General features: G+C 35.8%; 1 protein-coding gene across 5 annotated transcripts in view; it reads right to left on the reverse strand.

Annotated features, from left to right (window-relative positions):
* Positions 1-14977, reverse strand: part of NSMAF (neutral sphingomyelinase activation associated factor) — a 37050-nt gene that overhangs the window by 10976 nt on the left and 11097 nt on the right. For 2 of the 5 annotated variants that reach the window (XR_014316965.1, XM_082754014.1), the window contains exons 6-19: positions 12968-13018; positions 10514-10585; positions 10080-10127; positions 9929-9981; positions 9305-9434; positions 8278-8349; positions 7301-7409; positions 5223-5399; positions 4291-4370; positions 2845-2935; positions 2688-2751; positions 2507-2558; positions 1449-1569; positions 1024-1155 (exon numbers count right to left, since the gene is read on the reverse strand). Coding sequence is in view for 4 of the 5 variants with exons in the window: in XM_082754014.1 (XP_082610140.1) it covers positions 1024-1155; positions 1449-1569; positions 2507-2558; positions 2688-2751; positions 2845-2935; positions 4291-4370; positions 5223-5399; positions 7301-7409; positions 8278-8349; positions 9305-9434; positions 9929-9981; positions 10080-10127; positions 10514-10585; positions 12968-13018 (1252 nt within the window). In the remaining variant the exon portion in view is untranslated. Of the gene's footprint in view, positions 1-1023; positions 1156-1448; positions 1570-2506; positions 2559-2687; positions 2752-2844; positions 2936-4290; positions 4371-5222; positions 5400-7300; positions 7410-8277; positions 8350-9304; positions 9435-9463; positions 9500-9928; positions 9982-10079; positions 10128-10513; positions 10586-12967; positions 13019-14977 lie in introns of those variants that run through there. The other 3 variants (XM_082754016.1, XM_082754015.1, XM_082754017.1) reach the window with 3 other exon arrangements.

Below are 14977 nucleotides of genomic sequence, written 5' to 3' on the forward strand. Positions count from 1 at the left end.
CATCCAACCATATTGTAACCAGACCCTGCAAGCCTAACATACAGCCAATCATGATTTAAAAGCATGTGAAAAAGCATATTAATATATATTTTTAAAATCACATCATCTGACTCTTAAAGTAGAAAGCATTGACAAGCAAAATTAAGAGGTATTTATTCCTTCCCTCCCAGTATTTGAAAAGAACAAAATTTATCTATCTTGTTAAGTGCACTCTATCTCACGTTGTCTCTTACTTGTAATCCTTCAAAAGGATCAGGGCTTCTGAAATAGACAGAGTATCTTCACTCTATAATACAAATCTGCTAATGTTCTTTTACCAAGAAGACATTTCCTTACCAAACAGTAACATTCTTAAGCTAAGTATCAGACCACTGAATAGACTGATTGTTGGTATTCCTACTAGGTCTAGAGAAATTAAACATGCCAACATAGCTATCCCATAATAACATCCTCTTTTATAAGCATTTACAATGGCTCTATACACGTTCAGTATATATACAGAACAATGAAACTTTCCACACACGAAGTATACACACTACACAAGGACAAACTCAGTCACCATGTACGTTTCCTCCATTCTCACTCCTAAACAGCTGTAGCCCATTAGATACTTCTTTCCCTTGACAATTCACAGAAAAGGAGGGGGGGAATTTTAGAACTGAAAATCTTACGCGGTAGGAATGTTAAAAACACATTTGTGTGGAGGCTCCTACGAATTCCCATTCTTAACTGGGAAACACTACAACTTCAACACCACATTGCAACACCGCACTGTGTGAACAAATAACCGCAATGCTGCAGAATCTTCTTGCCTACCATTTAAAATACATCTTCAAAGATGCCAATAGATTTTACTGGATAAGGCACCATTTCCATTAAAGAACTGTATTTCCTTAAAGGATCAAGAATTCCAAGCATAATTATGAAAGCTCAAAGCAAATCGAGCATTACAGATGGCTGTTAATTTACCTTTTTTGTTTGTTTGTTTTGTTTTTTTTCTATTTCAATAAAATGTATACTTACCATTGTGAGCTGCAACTGCTTCAGTTCCCTTCTGCTTGTAGCCAAACACAATGTCAATCCATTCATGAAGATGTTCTGATACATATTGACTCTCTAAAGCCTCTCGGCTCTTCTGAAGAAAATCGTCAGGACCTGGCAATAAAAAGGTTAATTAAAGACAACATCCCTCTCAGTATTGGTATCCATTTATGTTGTTCTTCACATAAAAACCTGAGCCCTAAACAAGTAAAACAACACCAACAAAAAACCACACCAAACTCAAATTTGCTATGAAAATTAAATGTAATTATTATACCAGTGTTTAAGAGCAAAAAATACTTCAGAAGGAAACAGAGTAAGAGCTTTTGAGAGAAGAATAATCCCAGGAACCTAATAACAATGATAATTTAATTCATTCATAAAACAAGAAGCTTGACTATTAGTACCTGATGCCCAAGGCGGAAGCTCTACATCTTCAACTGTCTTTCCACCTTGTCTTTTTCCCAAGTCCAACTTCAAACTGTTTACTAGAAAACTAGAATCATTTTCATAAAATTCTGGAATCAACTGGTAGAAAAGGAAACGGAAAGTTCTGAGATCAGCTTAGCTTTGATCATTTTAAGTAGAATACAGTTAATAAAAAATGATAGTTATTGAAACTCATACATTAAGCTCTAAAGGTGGATAGACATTTCTCCAGGCTTTCCTCTCTGTCAGAGAACATCGGAAACTTCCTTCTGTTACCCTTCCAACTAGGCTTCCTGGCTACCAACATGGTAATTCTCAAAGTTAAATTCAGAGTAGCATAAATATTTTTAACATTATATGTATGACATATGAATCCATAATATCTAAGAGTATCTTCAGAACTCTAATCACAGAGCTGCCTTCTTACTTTTAAGACATGATTCAAGACAAAAAAAATAGAATAAAAATAGAATTACAAGAACAATTTGAGAGGTTAAGTCAGTTGTTTTAAAGACCACCACAGCTAACCATTCTTAATTCCACTATTAACTATTAAAATAAAAGTAGTATTTAAGTATCACTAACCCTGTCATCAAAGAAATGTTATTTAACAGTACCCACAATCTGGCAATCATTCAACATACTCCACAAGTTTTTGTCTCTAAAAAGCTCAAAAACCTAAGATAAAATTTCTGTAGTTTAATCTCTCCGGATGTACTGTTATAATGCAGCCAAATCCTAATGAGATTCCAGCAGGTGTATCCAGCACATAAAATTGCATGTTTCACCCTTAATATACTTCGATAATTCCCCCTTATTCAAATATTATTCATATGGACATTTGTCTTAAAAAGAATGTAAAGACAAGCATGGAATAACACAATTATAGAGAAGAAAAGTTTAAAACTTTAAAGGTTTCATAAAATGCATTAAATAGCCTCAATAACATATAAATTCAAATCAACAGAAGATATCTGAGAAGAGGAAGCTCAGCGTAAGCACTAAGAAGGACTTGAAACATTTTCTGGCCACTTACCTCTTTGAAATCTGTCGCACCATCCAAACAATTTTTCCAGGTTTCTGCAAGACTAGACAACATGCATCAATCACACAATTGTTAAACAAAACGAAACAAAAGCCATGTTAAAAGCTTTGTGCTCCCTTGATACCTATTTTAAAATGAAAACAACTTTGCTATAAACAAAACATAAACAAACCTGTTAAACGTTCTGTCAGCATGATCAAACTTTCCGTTCTGCAGACAGAGCATATATTCTGGCGCTAGGGAGAAAGAAAAAGTTATCAGATGGCTTCAAACCTTGTCCCCTTCTTAGGCAACAGTCTGCATAGAGAACACGTAAAAAGTTATCTTACCAACTCTAACAAGATAAAATAAAACATAACCCGGAGATGAATAGTGGCTCCCATACATGAACTTAGGTTCTGGCATTTCCTGATAACGTGTCTGCAACATAAGAAGAAGAAAAGAGTTCTGTTTAATATCAGCACTCGTGCCTTCTTTCAAAATTGTACACCCATATACTGTCCCTTTATCTATTTAATAAAAAAAGAGGGAGTTGAGGGTCACCTCCCAGAATTTTTTTTTCCTAAAGACAAAACATATTCTAAGTACTAATAACTATGCTGCTTTAATCAGATCAGTAAATCAGTAAGAAGGCACAAAGGTTTTTTGTAATTCATATTCCAGAATTATCAGGACTTCTGCTTTTTTCTTCTCTCACTTTCCACACACCATGGCAGTGACTTAACTTCAAAGTACTTGATATTTTTGCTTTTCACCTGAAGTTTACTAAGATTACGGAAGGCACATATTGATTGAACTCAGCCTGGCAGATTCCCTCCTGCCTTAAGCTCCTATGTGTTACCCCCAAACCCAATTGTACTCTAAACAAAAAGTCCATTAAGTATTTGCTGTTATTGAAGAAGTGGAGAGTACAAGCATCATCAGTATTACAACCTTAAGAACCATTTATGATTTTAAAGTACTTAATATTTTATCAATAAAATGCAGCTATTATGGCAGTATTTTCTTCTCTAATACTTCATTAAGGACTAATGAAGACTGCAAAACATGAAACATTTTCCATAAACTATTTTGGAATAGTCAACCTACCATAGTAGAAAATAATTTCATAAAAAGAACTAAGAGCAAAAAAAACTTGGGACCTTCTAACTGTAATTCTGTATTTGACTGTTTATGAAAAGAAAGCGTGCCTATTTTGAGAAATGGAAAAAAATTGTGCACTGCTATCTGCATGTGGAAATTTCAACGAACTCTGATCTGCATGGATCTGTATTTCCTCCCCTTAACAAATTCTCACTCAAATTCAACATTTTTCTAACACGGAGATACTTAAGATTTCTGTTAGTTTGCCTTGTGTAAGGCACACATTTTACATTATGTATTTTAATCCTTTGGTCTTGAAGTTTTATATTTCCATGTATGTTAACAGTGTCTGCCATACAAATGCAGTTACAATAATGACAACTTGATGATCTTACTATAAAAAACAAAAACAACAACACCAAACACACAGAATATTTAAAAGTACAATACATACAGTATGTTACTAAGAGAGATGAAGCAGATTTAAATAATTTTAAATTAGTACCAGTAAAATCAGTACTAATAAACTGAAAATAAATATAACACAGTTTATAGGCAAGTTTGCTTCTGATAAGGTTTATAGTATTTTATATATGTGCATTAACTCCAAAAGGTTGCTTGACAAAGCTCCTTTTATTTCCAATATGTACAAGGCCTAAAACGTTCAGTTTAAAAAGCCAAGATATACATACCAATAATCTATCCAGCCTTTCCTTATTCAGGGCACCAATTGGTTTACTGAGATCACGGAATGTTTCAGGCTTTGTTAGATCTAAAAAAACATAGTTAGACTATGAATTGCCAGGAATAAATATATTCTGATCAATAGTAAAAACCACAACTACTACAACAATCACCACAGAAACACCCCAGTAATTCTTCCTCCTCCCCAGGTGCAAAAGAATAATATTCTTGCTCTAAATAGCTACTCAACTCCTTCCTTCCCGGTAGAATTGCTCTTAAACCACTTGCATAAGAGCTAGTGGTTATACATGCTTGACAGTTACTGCAACTAACATCGTCTTCTATATGAGACACAAAAGCAGCTGGTATTGCCTTATTTCTGTTCAGCTATTCTGCATGCTACAGTTAAAACCACCAAACAATCAGATTGCACTACCTGAGCCGGTGCTCAACACCACAACATTCCTCTACTCTACTGGTTTTAGAGGGACAAGCTTCCAAAACAAATTACACAAATATCCTTAACCAATGAGCCTATTTAGACACCATCCTTGTTAGCCTATTTCTTTCAACTTGAAATATTCAGAACTGTGAAAGAACACCTGGATCCTGTACATTTCAATACATACAGATTGTTCCACGAAAGGCCATTTTATCCATTCTTACACACTGAATGTTCAATACCACTGATTTTCAAAGTGACCAAGCAGATGCTAAAGAGCCTTTATGTGAAAAGTGAAATATTTAACAGAGAAAGTGAAAGTTCAGTTGTCCGCTGAACTCTTGAGCAAGAGTAAATACAAATGAAAACATCCAAGGCCACTAACACCAAGTGCATTTTGATGTACCTGGAACTTTTGGCAGTGTAACACCCATCCCCCCCACCTGCCCCAGAGATGTTGGGCATGATGCACTAACATGGCTTCTTGTATATACATACCTAATACTGAACTAGAGTAGTCTGCTATGATCCAGGGAAATACAGGATACTGGGAGAGATCATTGCAGCTCCTATCAGCCAGATTGTTGAGATGAAGAAGATATTCGTAGTTTGATAAATGTCCTCGTTGCCATTGTAACATGTAACTTTCAGCTGTATGCTCCGTAATATGATTTTCTAAAATGAAACATAACATTAAGGGGTTTTGAGGTCTGGAGTTCCACCCACAAAATTATACTGTAATTAATATTAATCAATGTAAAATAATTAAGGGCACAGTTGTTTAAAAGAACCAATCAGAATTAAGTGGAAGTTTTGTGTTTCAATAGCTACTATTCTTTATATATTTTGTAATACCTGTTCAGATGGGCCTGAAGTGCAATTCTATGTGTACGTCCCTGCCCCCCTGCTCTCCTCCCCCCCCCCCAAAAAAAAAAAAAAAAAATCACCCAGAAGGAGTTTTGAAGCTGAATATGGTCACGATAGGTGGAAAAGATCCTGAAAGTTTATGAAGGTATAGAACAATATTTGCAGACCGTGAATAGTGTTCATGGCAAACAGGCAATCTTTAAGATTTCAAGTTTCAAGAAACAGCTCTGCTGGGAAGCAAAGAAAAAAATGTTTCCTACTAAAGATGCCCACTGACAATAATTTATTGCAAGGAGTCACACACAAATGTAAAAGGAGTTCAGTATCAAGACAACTGAAACAGAGAAACTAGTGGCAGATAAAACTTTACCACCACTAAAGTAGAAACTATGTAACTGAAGCATCCAGCCACTGAGATGTTACAAGCACCTTTAGAAATCATAAAAGGGTGAGCCCTATCCCTAATGTCCAACATCAACAAAATCTTCAAGACAGAACAAAAAACTTTACTGGAAGCAGAATAAAAGAGAGAAGACTGATTTTTCCACTTCACCCCCTTGTACATCTTTTGACCTCTTTGGAAAGTAGAGTTGCACTCAAATAATTTATTTCCATGGAACTGGAAGCTTTGACTTCATCAGTCCCTGCACCTGGAAACTTTGTCTTTGGAAAAAAAAGTACAGGAGAAAGTTATCCAGCAAAGTCTGAAGTGAGGTAACAGCATGCAATTAATTTAATAACAGAGGAAATCATATCAAACTCTACTTCCTTTCCAAAACGAAAATGTAAAAGACAAAAAGGATTCTCAAGTTAAGTGATTATTTCATTGTGGATTTTCCAGTTTCCTTTGTGAATACTCCAAGATTTGATGAAGTGGGGAAAATGTCAACTGGTATTTAGGCAAATTCATTAAAACAGAACTACAGTTCCGGTACAATAACGAGGTAGTACAAAATTTACATAAACACTTCCAATATTGGCAGTAAACATGGAGTTCCAGTGTTTCAGTTGTAGTAGTATTCTAGAAAAAATAACTATTACCTTTTTCTTTCATTTTCTCAGTGCACATACTAGCATTTTAGAAAGTTTGTGTTCATGATCTGCAAAAGATATGTACCACTTTCTAGGAATTAATGAATAAAAGACTTAACAGAAATGATAATTTAATTGTTTTTGAAAGGTGATTTTCATAATTTAATTGTTTTTGAAAGGTGATTTTCATCAGCCGTTGCTGCTGAGTTTGAGGAAAGTTCAAGTATTTGCCTGCACTAAAGATCCATTCACTACAGGAGCCTTCTCAACACAATTTATACCCAGACTTAACAGGGGGTAGGAATGGAATCCACCCACTATCCTCTCTATATTCTTCCAGCAAAGCACAATTCAGCTGAGTGGATCTTTCTTACTCCTTGCTTTGAAGAAACTCTATTTTATTATTTTGGTTTTTGGGCACTACCTATCAAGTTGCAGATTAAAGGAATCAGTTTCACCTTAATAATGTGAATGTGTCTCAGCTTTCATACTCAGTTCTTCAAACACAAACAAAAAACATGCCACTTTGCAACATTCATTTTGAACTTTCTTCGCTTCTACCAAAAATTTTTAGGGCTTATTCTTCCAATTCTCCCTACAAATCAAGAAAGCAAAACCCAGGCAAATTTCCCCTCACAAGAGTCTACAAACTACGTTAATAAATAAATACTGCAAACCTAGATATGTTGCAATAAGGAAATAGAGCTCATCTCGATCTTGACAGCTGTAGAATTTCAAGTAGATATCAGAACAAAGATCATTTTCTGTGCAAAATACTTCAAGTCCCTTAGAAGTTAAAGGGGAAGAAAAAAAAACAAATTGAAAGCAGTTACTGACAAGGTATAACATTCATGTTTTTACAAAATATTCCAGTTACTAATATCTAAAGCTTAAGACTAATAAACTGGGCAGTGGTTTTGCCTACATACAGTCTAATGTTTTGATCTTTTCTGTTTCCAACCCTAAAAGTATTCAATTTACACCCCACTAAGCAAACAGATTTACAGCTGTCCACAGACTGGCTCCATCTAACTTGTTTAAGGACAGGTAATATATTTTTTGTCCTAAGTGAATGAAGTGAGGCAAAGAGTTAAAGGTCCACTTAGTTTAAAGGCATTTTGACATGCGAATTTTGTTCAATACTGAAATTTCAGTGTTAACACTGAGAACACACAACTGAGGTTCCACCACAGCACTGTCAGTATCCCTCAGTCACGTACAGCAGAGCTCATCACTCCACATTAGTCTCAAACTAAACTAGTGATCAGGCTCCCTCCATGAATCAATCCAGAGAGAAAATACACCATGAGAGGGCAATTCATTCTATCATAAGATAGGTGTTTGAGATAAACGGGATGAATTGCTCCCTAGAGGTACTCCCTTCTCCCTTCCCTTACACCGACTGCTTATGAAGGAAATTTTTCATCCTTGACAGAGTTCAATTTTCCTGTTTCCATCTTTCTGACAACACAGGGAACTAAAACACCTTCTAGTGTTTTAGGTTTAGTTTTTGAGTGCTGTTCACTAAATATTCCACTGTTTTTAAAAACATATATGTTTTACCTGATGATGCACACAACTTCAGCTGGTCAGTTTAACAAAACATATACACAGCATGCTGTTAAGATATATGTATATACATATTTGATCTTACCAGTGGCATTAGACCATGTCTTCTTTTATAGATGCGACGTACATTTTGCAGTGTTATTTGTACTACTGGTTTCTGTAGGGGGAATGGGTAGGGTGGTAAGAAAGAAGACTGAGATATTCCAGGAGATGTATATTCTTTTACATTAACCTTTCCAATCAATCTGAAGTTTCTCTGAACTAGCGATACTAGCAATATCAAAGCAATATCCACCCATGTCATTTTAGAAGTGAAACTGGTTTTAAGCAGTTACTTTAAAAAAAGGAAGTTTGTCTTTGCTGTTGGTTCTTGTCTGAGTAGCAAAGCAGCTTAAGAATAAAAGATGAACAATGCATGATCACCTAAATCTGTTGCCAGTAAGAATTATCAAGCAAAAGATGTGCAGAACACAAAGATCTGTATTAAAAAATAAGGAAGCCATTGGGTTGCTGGGCAAAATGTTTGCCAATGGTGCCATCTAATGGATGAAAATTGAATGGCATTTTGTCATAAAAATGTGAAACACTTTACTTGTCTGGACACATTTTCAGTATATTAGTAGCCTGCTAGAACTATTGCTGCTACTTCTGTGACAAAGCTCCAAAGCAGTGAGATGCTCTCAATTTTCCTCTAGAGAAAGCAATACTCCGTTTAAAACCTAGATACATCTTCCAATATGAAGTAAATGTATATAAAGCTCTCACCAGGTAGGGACAGCATCAAAGAGTAAGATTAGAACTTTATCTTAAATGAAATTTTACAATAAGTTACTGTTAAATATTAATGGAGAATGAGCAAAGGACATTTTGTGCTTAGGCAGTAAGAGGTAAGTTTTAAGCAAGTTAGCGCAGAGTCAGAGTACTGAGATATACCAAATGAAATCAGAGCAGCATAAATTAAAGGAATGCTAAGGAACTTTTTATGAGAACTGAAAATACAATTTTTTGGAGATGTGCTGCATGTGCATTTAAGAGGAATAATATTAAAAAACCTGTCCACTAGAGGAGCAGCGTGCTCACATCATATGCAAGACCATCTATGAGGCACTTACAGGATATCCATTAAGAGGCTGGAAGTACAAGTTAGCATCAGTAACACACACATGCCCTGGATTAGTCACCAGTGGTGTCACCATTTCTGCTTTACATTCCATATTCAGCGTTTCAGAAATGCTTTGAAATCTACAAGTGAAGAAAGGGAGTAAGTTTACCTCTGGTTCTTACATACGCAGAGCTACCCTTAAATTCTTCAGATTAGTTTATAACCATGGGATGTCACAATGGGGACTTCACTATTTTAGGAAAGAAGAGAGTTCTTTGTTGAGACCTCTACTTTACCATGTCGTGTTCTGCACCATTCTCAGAGCAGTATACTATTTCTATGTTCATTTTTCTATACAGAGCTTTATTCTGCATATACCAATGCCCAGTTTGCAAAAAAATTAATAGGTAAACTGAACAGTTTGAAGAGGAAAGAAATGGGGGGAAATAACACATTCATCTTTACAACACATAATTTGTCATTCTCCATTCCAGGTGGTTCAGAATGTAAAGAAGATAACTCTCTGAATTAGAGAACTTCTGCTTCCCCGAGGAAGCACTTAAGTACTGAAGCAGAAGACTAATTGACCAGAATTCAAATATATTTTCCCAGTAGGAAGTTATTAGAAAAATACCTGTTTTTATCAAATGAAGTTCTAGCCAAACGGGATTGCAGTATAGCAGTTATCTAATGTGAAGAAAAAAGAAAATACAGTCTATGATCCAAATACAATTAGAGTTTCATTAGTAACATTGATATTCTGATAGAAATAATGAGATACTTACCATGGCAGCTTGATCTCCCATCTTATCTAGACAAGAAGCCCTGTAGAGCTAAAGGACGTTGAACATTAAGTGAAATAGCACAGAACTCCCACACAAGTCACAAGTCAATAGCAACTGGAAGTGTTCTTAGTGCTGGAGTACTACAAGAGCTATTATTCTTTCTTTTTAAAGTAGAACATGTTTGTTAATTATTATTATTATTACTTTGTCTATACACTACCACCCGGCATAGTAAAAAGCTAACAAGAGTAGCTTACAACAGTTTTCAGAACTAGATGCTATGTTCAACTGCTGCATTTAAAAAAAAAAAAAAAAAGATACTCCCATCATTTCACTTTGAGAATAAGTTACTCAAAATATTTAAAGAAAGCTCCCCATCAAATACCAAAAAGACACTCTGACAAAGTGTGTAGTGATACCAAATAACCACATACCTGATGTAGAGTTTGCACAACATCTCCTACTTTCCCAGCCACATCCAGTTGGAATAAGTGTTCTGTAGTACCCTAAAACCAAAAGGATATTTACTATAAGTAAGTTTAAAATAAAGAGCAATAAAAAAAATAAAAGAAAAAAAAACACCTAAAATTAAAATACACTAAAACCTTGTCAAATTGTTTCCACAGGTTGCAGTATATATTTGAAAGACCTATGTTAAACCCGAAGTTTTTTTTTTTCTTTACAAATCTATCTTCCCTGTGGTAAGCTCTTTACATAATAATTGGTCAGTCATTTAATATAATGCAACATAATAACTTTGAAGCGATCCATTTAATATAGTGAAAACATCTGTAAGTGTAGAACTAGTACATGCTCTAACTAGTTTAGTATCACAAACATGTAAATATAGAATTAGTAAATGCTCTGACTAGTAAATGGCAATACATTTGGACAGCTACTATATATAGTTTTTTAGACAAAATATTCCAGCCCATTCAATCTTGAAAGACCTGGCTTTAAAAGTCATCATTCTTCTCTACATAAATAGTTTTAAACTGGAATGATTCCAAATGTAATTATATGTTTGGACTACTCATTAATAAAAACTCTAGGAAACCTGCTTTGGCAGGGGGGTTGGACCCAATGATCTCGAGGTCCCTTCCAACCCCTACAATTCTGTGAAAACCTCATGAGTATACCACACAAGTTGGGTGATGTTCATTTCTTTCCTCTACAAAGTCTTCCCAGATCTCTCAAGTGTCATTTCATTTCTCATTTTGACTTAACTATATTAAAAGTATGTGTGCAGATCAGCTGACAGTGACTCTTACACAAAAGTCATCTTCAGCAAAGGTGGTTAGGATCCCTTGAAAGACCCAGAATGTAGTATAAAACTGTATTAACACATTTCTGTAGGGCTTTGTTTTATCTTTGGTTAGACTTTTAAAATAGTTATCAGTAAAACTACTTCAAGACATTGATCGGTGGATACAATTGGATTAATTTAAAACTTAAGGAAACAAAACAATCTAGAATTTCAGTAGCAATTTGGTTAAAAACTTTGTAACATTTTACAAGCACACAATTTTCCTTCAACAGGGAAAGCATAACTTTCATATTCTAGCGGATGGTCTACAAGGGCTGCTTACAGCCTACAACGCAGAAGCTTTCATGAGCAGTTCTCTGTCTAGCTCTCCAGCTGCGTGCAAAGACAGCAATGCAGTGTTTTGTAATTGATCTCAAACGATCAATGGAAGACATGGAAGCTAAAATGTACTACCAGATTCCAGTACTCAGTGAAGCATCCAGAACTGGCAATGATCTAAGTGTAAGACATCTAGCAGCAATTAAAAAATATATATTCTGAAGTGACTTAAGGCAAACTGAACTTCTGTTTTAATTCACAGAAACATACCTGCACTTTTGTGAAGGAAATTGTAACGGTTAACTCTCAGGAATGGTTCAGGTATGAATGACTCTTGATTCGGGACAAATTAAAATGAAAAACCTTACAAAAAAAACACTAATTCTTTTATCTTTTCACTGTTTTGACAATGTGATAGTTATAAGATATTTAATAAATGGTGCACTTGGAGGCAAAACGGAAAATACAAGGACCAAAACAGAAATCAGGTTTAACACAAAGAACTAATGGCATAAAGCAAATGAAAAAAAGAAAATCAAGAAATAAAATAAAATAAAATAGTTTAAGAGATATCAACAAAATAACCTAAACCAGTTGTTGAGAGAACAATTCCTACAATTTCTTGTCTCTTATAGCAGCAATACATATTTATGGACTCCATGACTCCTGAAATCTTTCACTTGAACGAATATGGCAAGAAATATAATACAATAGCCTGTTTCAATTCTTGCCTTTGGAAAGACTTTTTGGTCAGAAATAGCGTTTCAATGACTCTGCGTTTTCATTTTGTATTTGTATCTTAAACCATCTCCCATTCCATCTGAAAAACCCTTACTTGTGCACTTCAAAGCCCTCAGGCTCAAGAATTGGAGCAGACTCACCCCATCAGCAGAAAGGAACCAGAAGCAAGCTCTGGTTTCTGCTGTAAGCAGACTTATCTGCCATTCCTTTGAACCGCAACGCATTCAGCTGGGAAATCTCAGTTAGGAATCTCTCATCTGGGTGTGCTTAGAACTGAGGAGAAGTGGCCACTAAATACCAGTGGCCAGCTGACAGCTCTGTCTGATTGTTCAGCCCACAGAGCTGCACAGCAAGGGCAGCAAGGTCTGCAGTATGTCCTCCAACAAATAATACAAATATGTTGTAGAAGAATTCAAGCACTGTTTTTTATTCAATGTGTACAATTTTTTAAGCTTTATTGTCATATTCCTCAACTTATAATCACCTTACGGTTTCCGAAATGAGAGGATAGGTCTTTGCAGAACAAGAGTTCACTAAAAACAGTGAAAAATTGTATACTTACTCTGACTGTTTTATAGGGTGCAATAATGTTTCTTTCTTTAATGAGAAAAGCCTGAAAAAGCAAGAATGTTAGTTTTAGTCTGAAAAAAAACACACCACCCCAAACAAAAAAAGATCACATCCAAAAAAAACAAAATAAACCCAAACCCACATCAATAATAAACATAAATCCTGATAAAGGCAGAGCTAAAAACACTGTTTAAGCAGTCAAAATACTGGGTTGCAATATCCTGCTTTAACAACCCTACATGAACTGCAGAAAAACAATGACCTTTTGTAGCTGCTAACCACAAAAGGGACAAGTGTCCAATGCATTTCAGAGGCTTACTCACTTATACAGTCAATTAGCGAGCTTTTATTCCCATCATATGACCTTCAAGGAGTTGCAAGATTAAAGGCAGTAAACATAGCCACCAGTCTGGCCCCATTCAACAGAATACTCCCCCCACCTTTTTGTCTGGCAGCTCATGTCCCTCCGGTTCTGCCCTGAAAGGAATGCCCCTTCCCATAGAGGCAACTCATGAAATACCCTGAGACCTCTCAAATGAGCTCTGTCCACTGCCAAACATTTTGCTTCCTGTTCCAACAGCCACAAATGTCAGATTTCCTCTCTCATTCAATAGCTCGCTTTTGGACAGTTTTGTATTTCTGATGCTACTCAGATCTGGAGAGGACCTTCCCCTCCTCCCCCCTCCAAAAAAAAAAAAAAAAAAAAACACAAAAAAACACACATGAAACCTTCAGATTTTTCTCTTCACAGCTCCTACACAAAGGTTTAACTGTTGGCACACTAGTTCATCACCTTATCATCTGCTGTCTCAAAGGTGTCAAAAGCCAGAAAAGTGTTGTTTTGCCCTGTCCATGGGAAAGACTCAAACTTGTTAAAATCTCATGCCTGATTAAGACTAACTCAGTCCTAAACTCCACGAAAGGCACCAGACTGCACTACCAACTGCATTATTCTACACCACGGCCTGAGAGCCTTTCAACACACCAGGCATCCACGTGGCTCCACCAGACCCAGTGCCTTGGTTTGCTTCCTACAGAGAGCATCACGCCTGTGGGTCTGCATTCAAAGGCAAATAAAGAAAACCAAAACCAAGAGAAATACTGTTATCAGCCTGGCAGATCAGGGTAGAGGAGTGGACACTGTCTACCTGGACTTCAGTAGGGCTCAGAAGCTAACATCATAGCTGACCTTTGCCGTGTAACAACTCACAGTACGGGCAAGCCAGCAGAAATTGAGCAGCATGCTTAGAAGCTTGAAGGCTCAGCATGCCTCTTGAAGTGCTACATCAAATAATAATGGCAATTAGTTCCTTTCATCTGACATCAGCTTTTACAGACCTGAACCAGGCTACAGGAGAATAAAATTCAGAGTAAGAGGCACCTACTTTATACTCAGCACTTACTTCTGTACGATAACTAAATATTATTCTACACTGAAAGTCCCAAATTCCAAACTGTGAGGGAAAAGCCAACAGCACACATCAAAAAACATATGGAAGCAGAACAAAAAATTTAGCATACTACATTAATTTCATATTTTGGAGGACCTTTCTCCAATTATTATTTATATTTGCTGTTTTATAGTCATTATTTTTTAGTTTTCTTGTTACATAAAGCAAAGCTTCTTATCCAGCTATGCATTAACAGCTTTGAGCCCAAAGAAAAGGTGAACATGTTGAAGATGATCCAATTATTCACTGTGTACAGTTTCCTACAAGACAGAAATTCTACTAAAAAAATATTCGGAACTAGATCATGATTTATCATCAATACAACCACTGAGCGAGTACTTTACACTTGAAAGTCCCTATGCCTTTTATATAAAATACCAGCGTTATCATCACAGCAAAATGTTTCAGAGCACTTCCCCAGTGACAGAAGGATGACTGGCATGCTACACGTAGTGGGACAAATAACATTTGCCACTCAAAAAGTTAATTCTCTTTTCTTCATGAATGTTTTTATACTCATCTGTTCTTCAGAACATCAGCATATGGGATGA

The sequence above is a fragment of the Aythya marila genome, assembly GCF_965140915.1.
Source record: "Aythya marila genome assembly, chromosome: 2".
NCBI lineage: Eukaryota > Metazoa > Chordata > Aves > Anseriformes > Anatidae > Aythya > Aythya marila.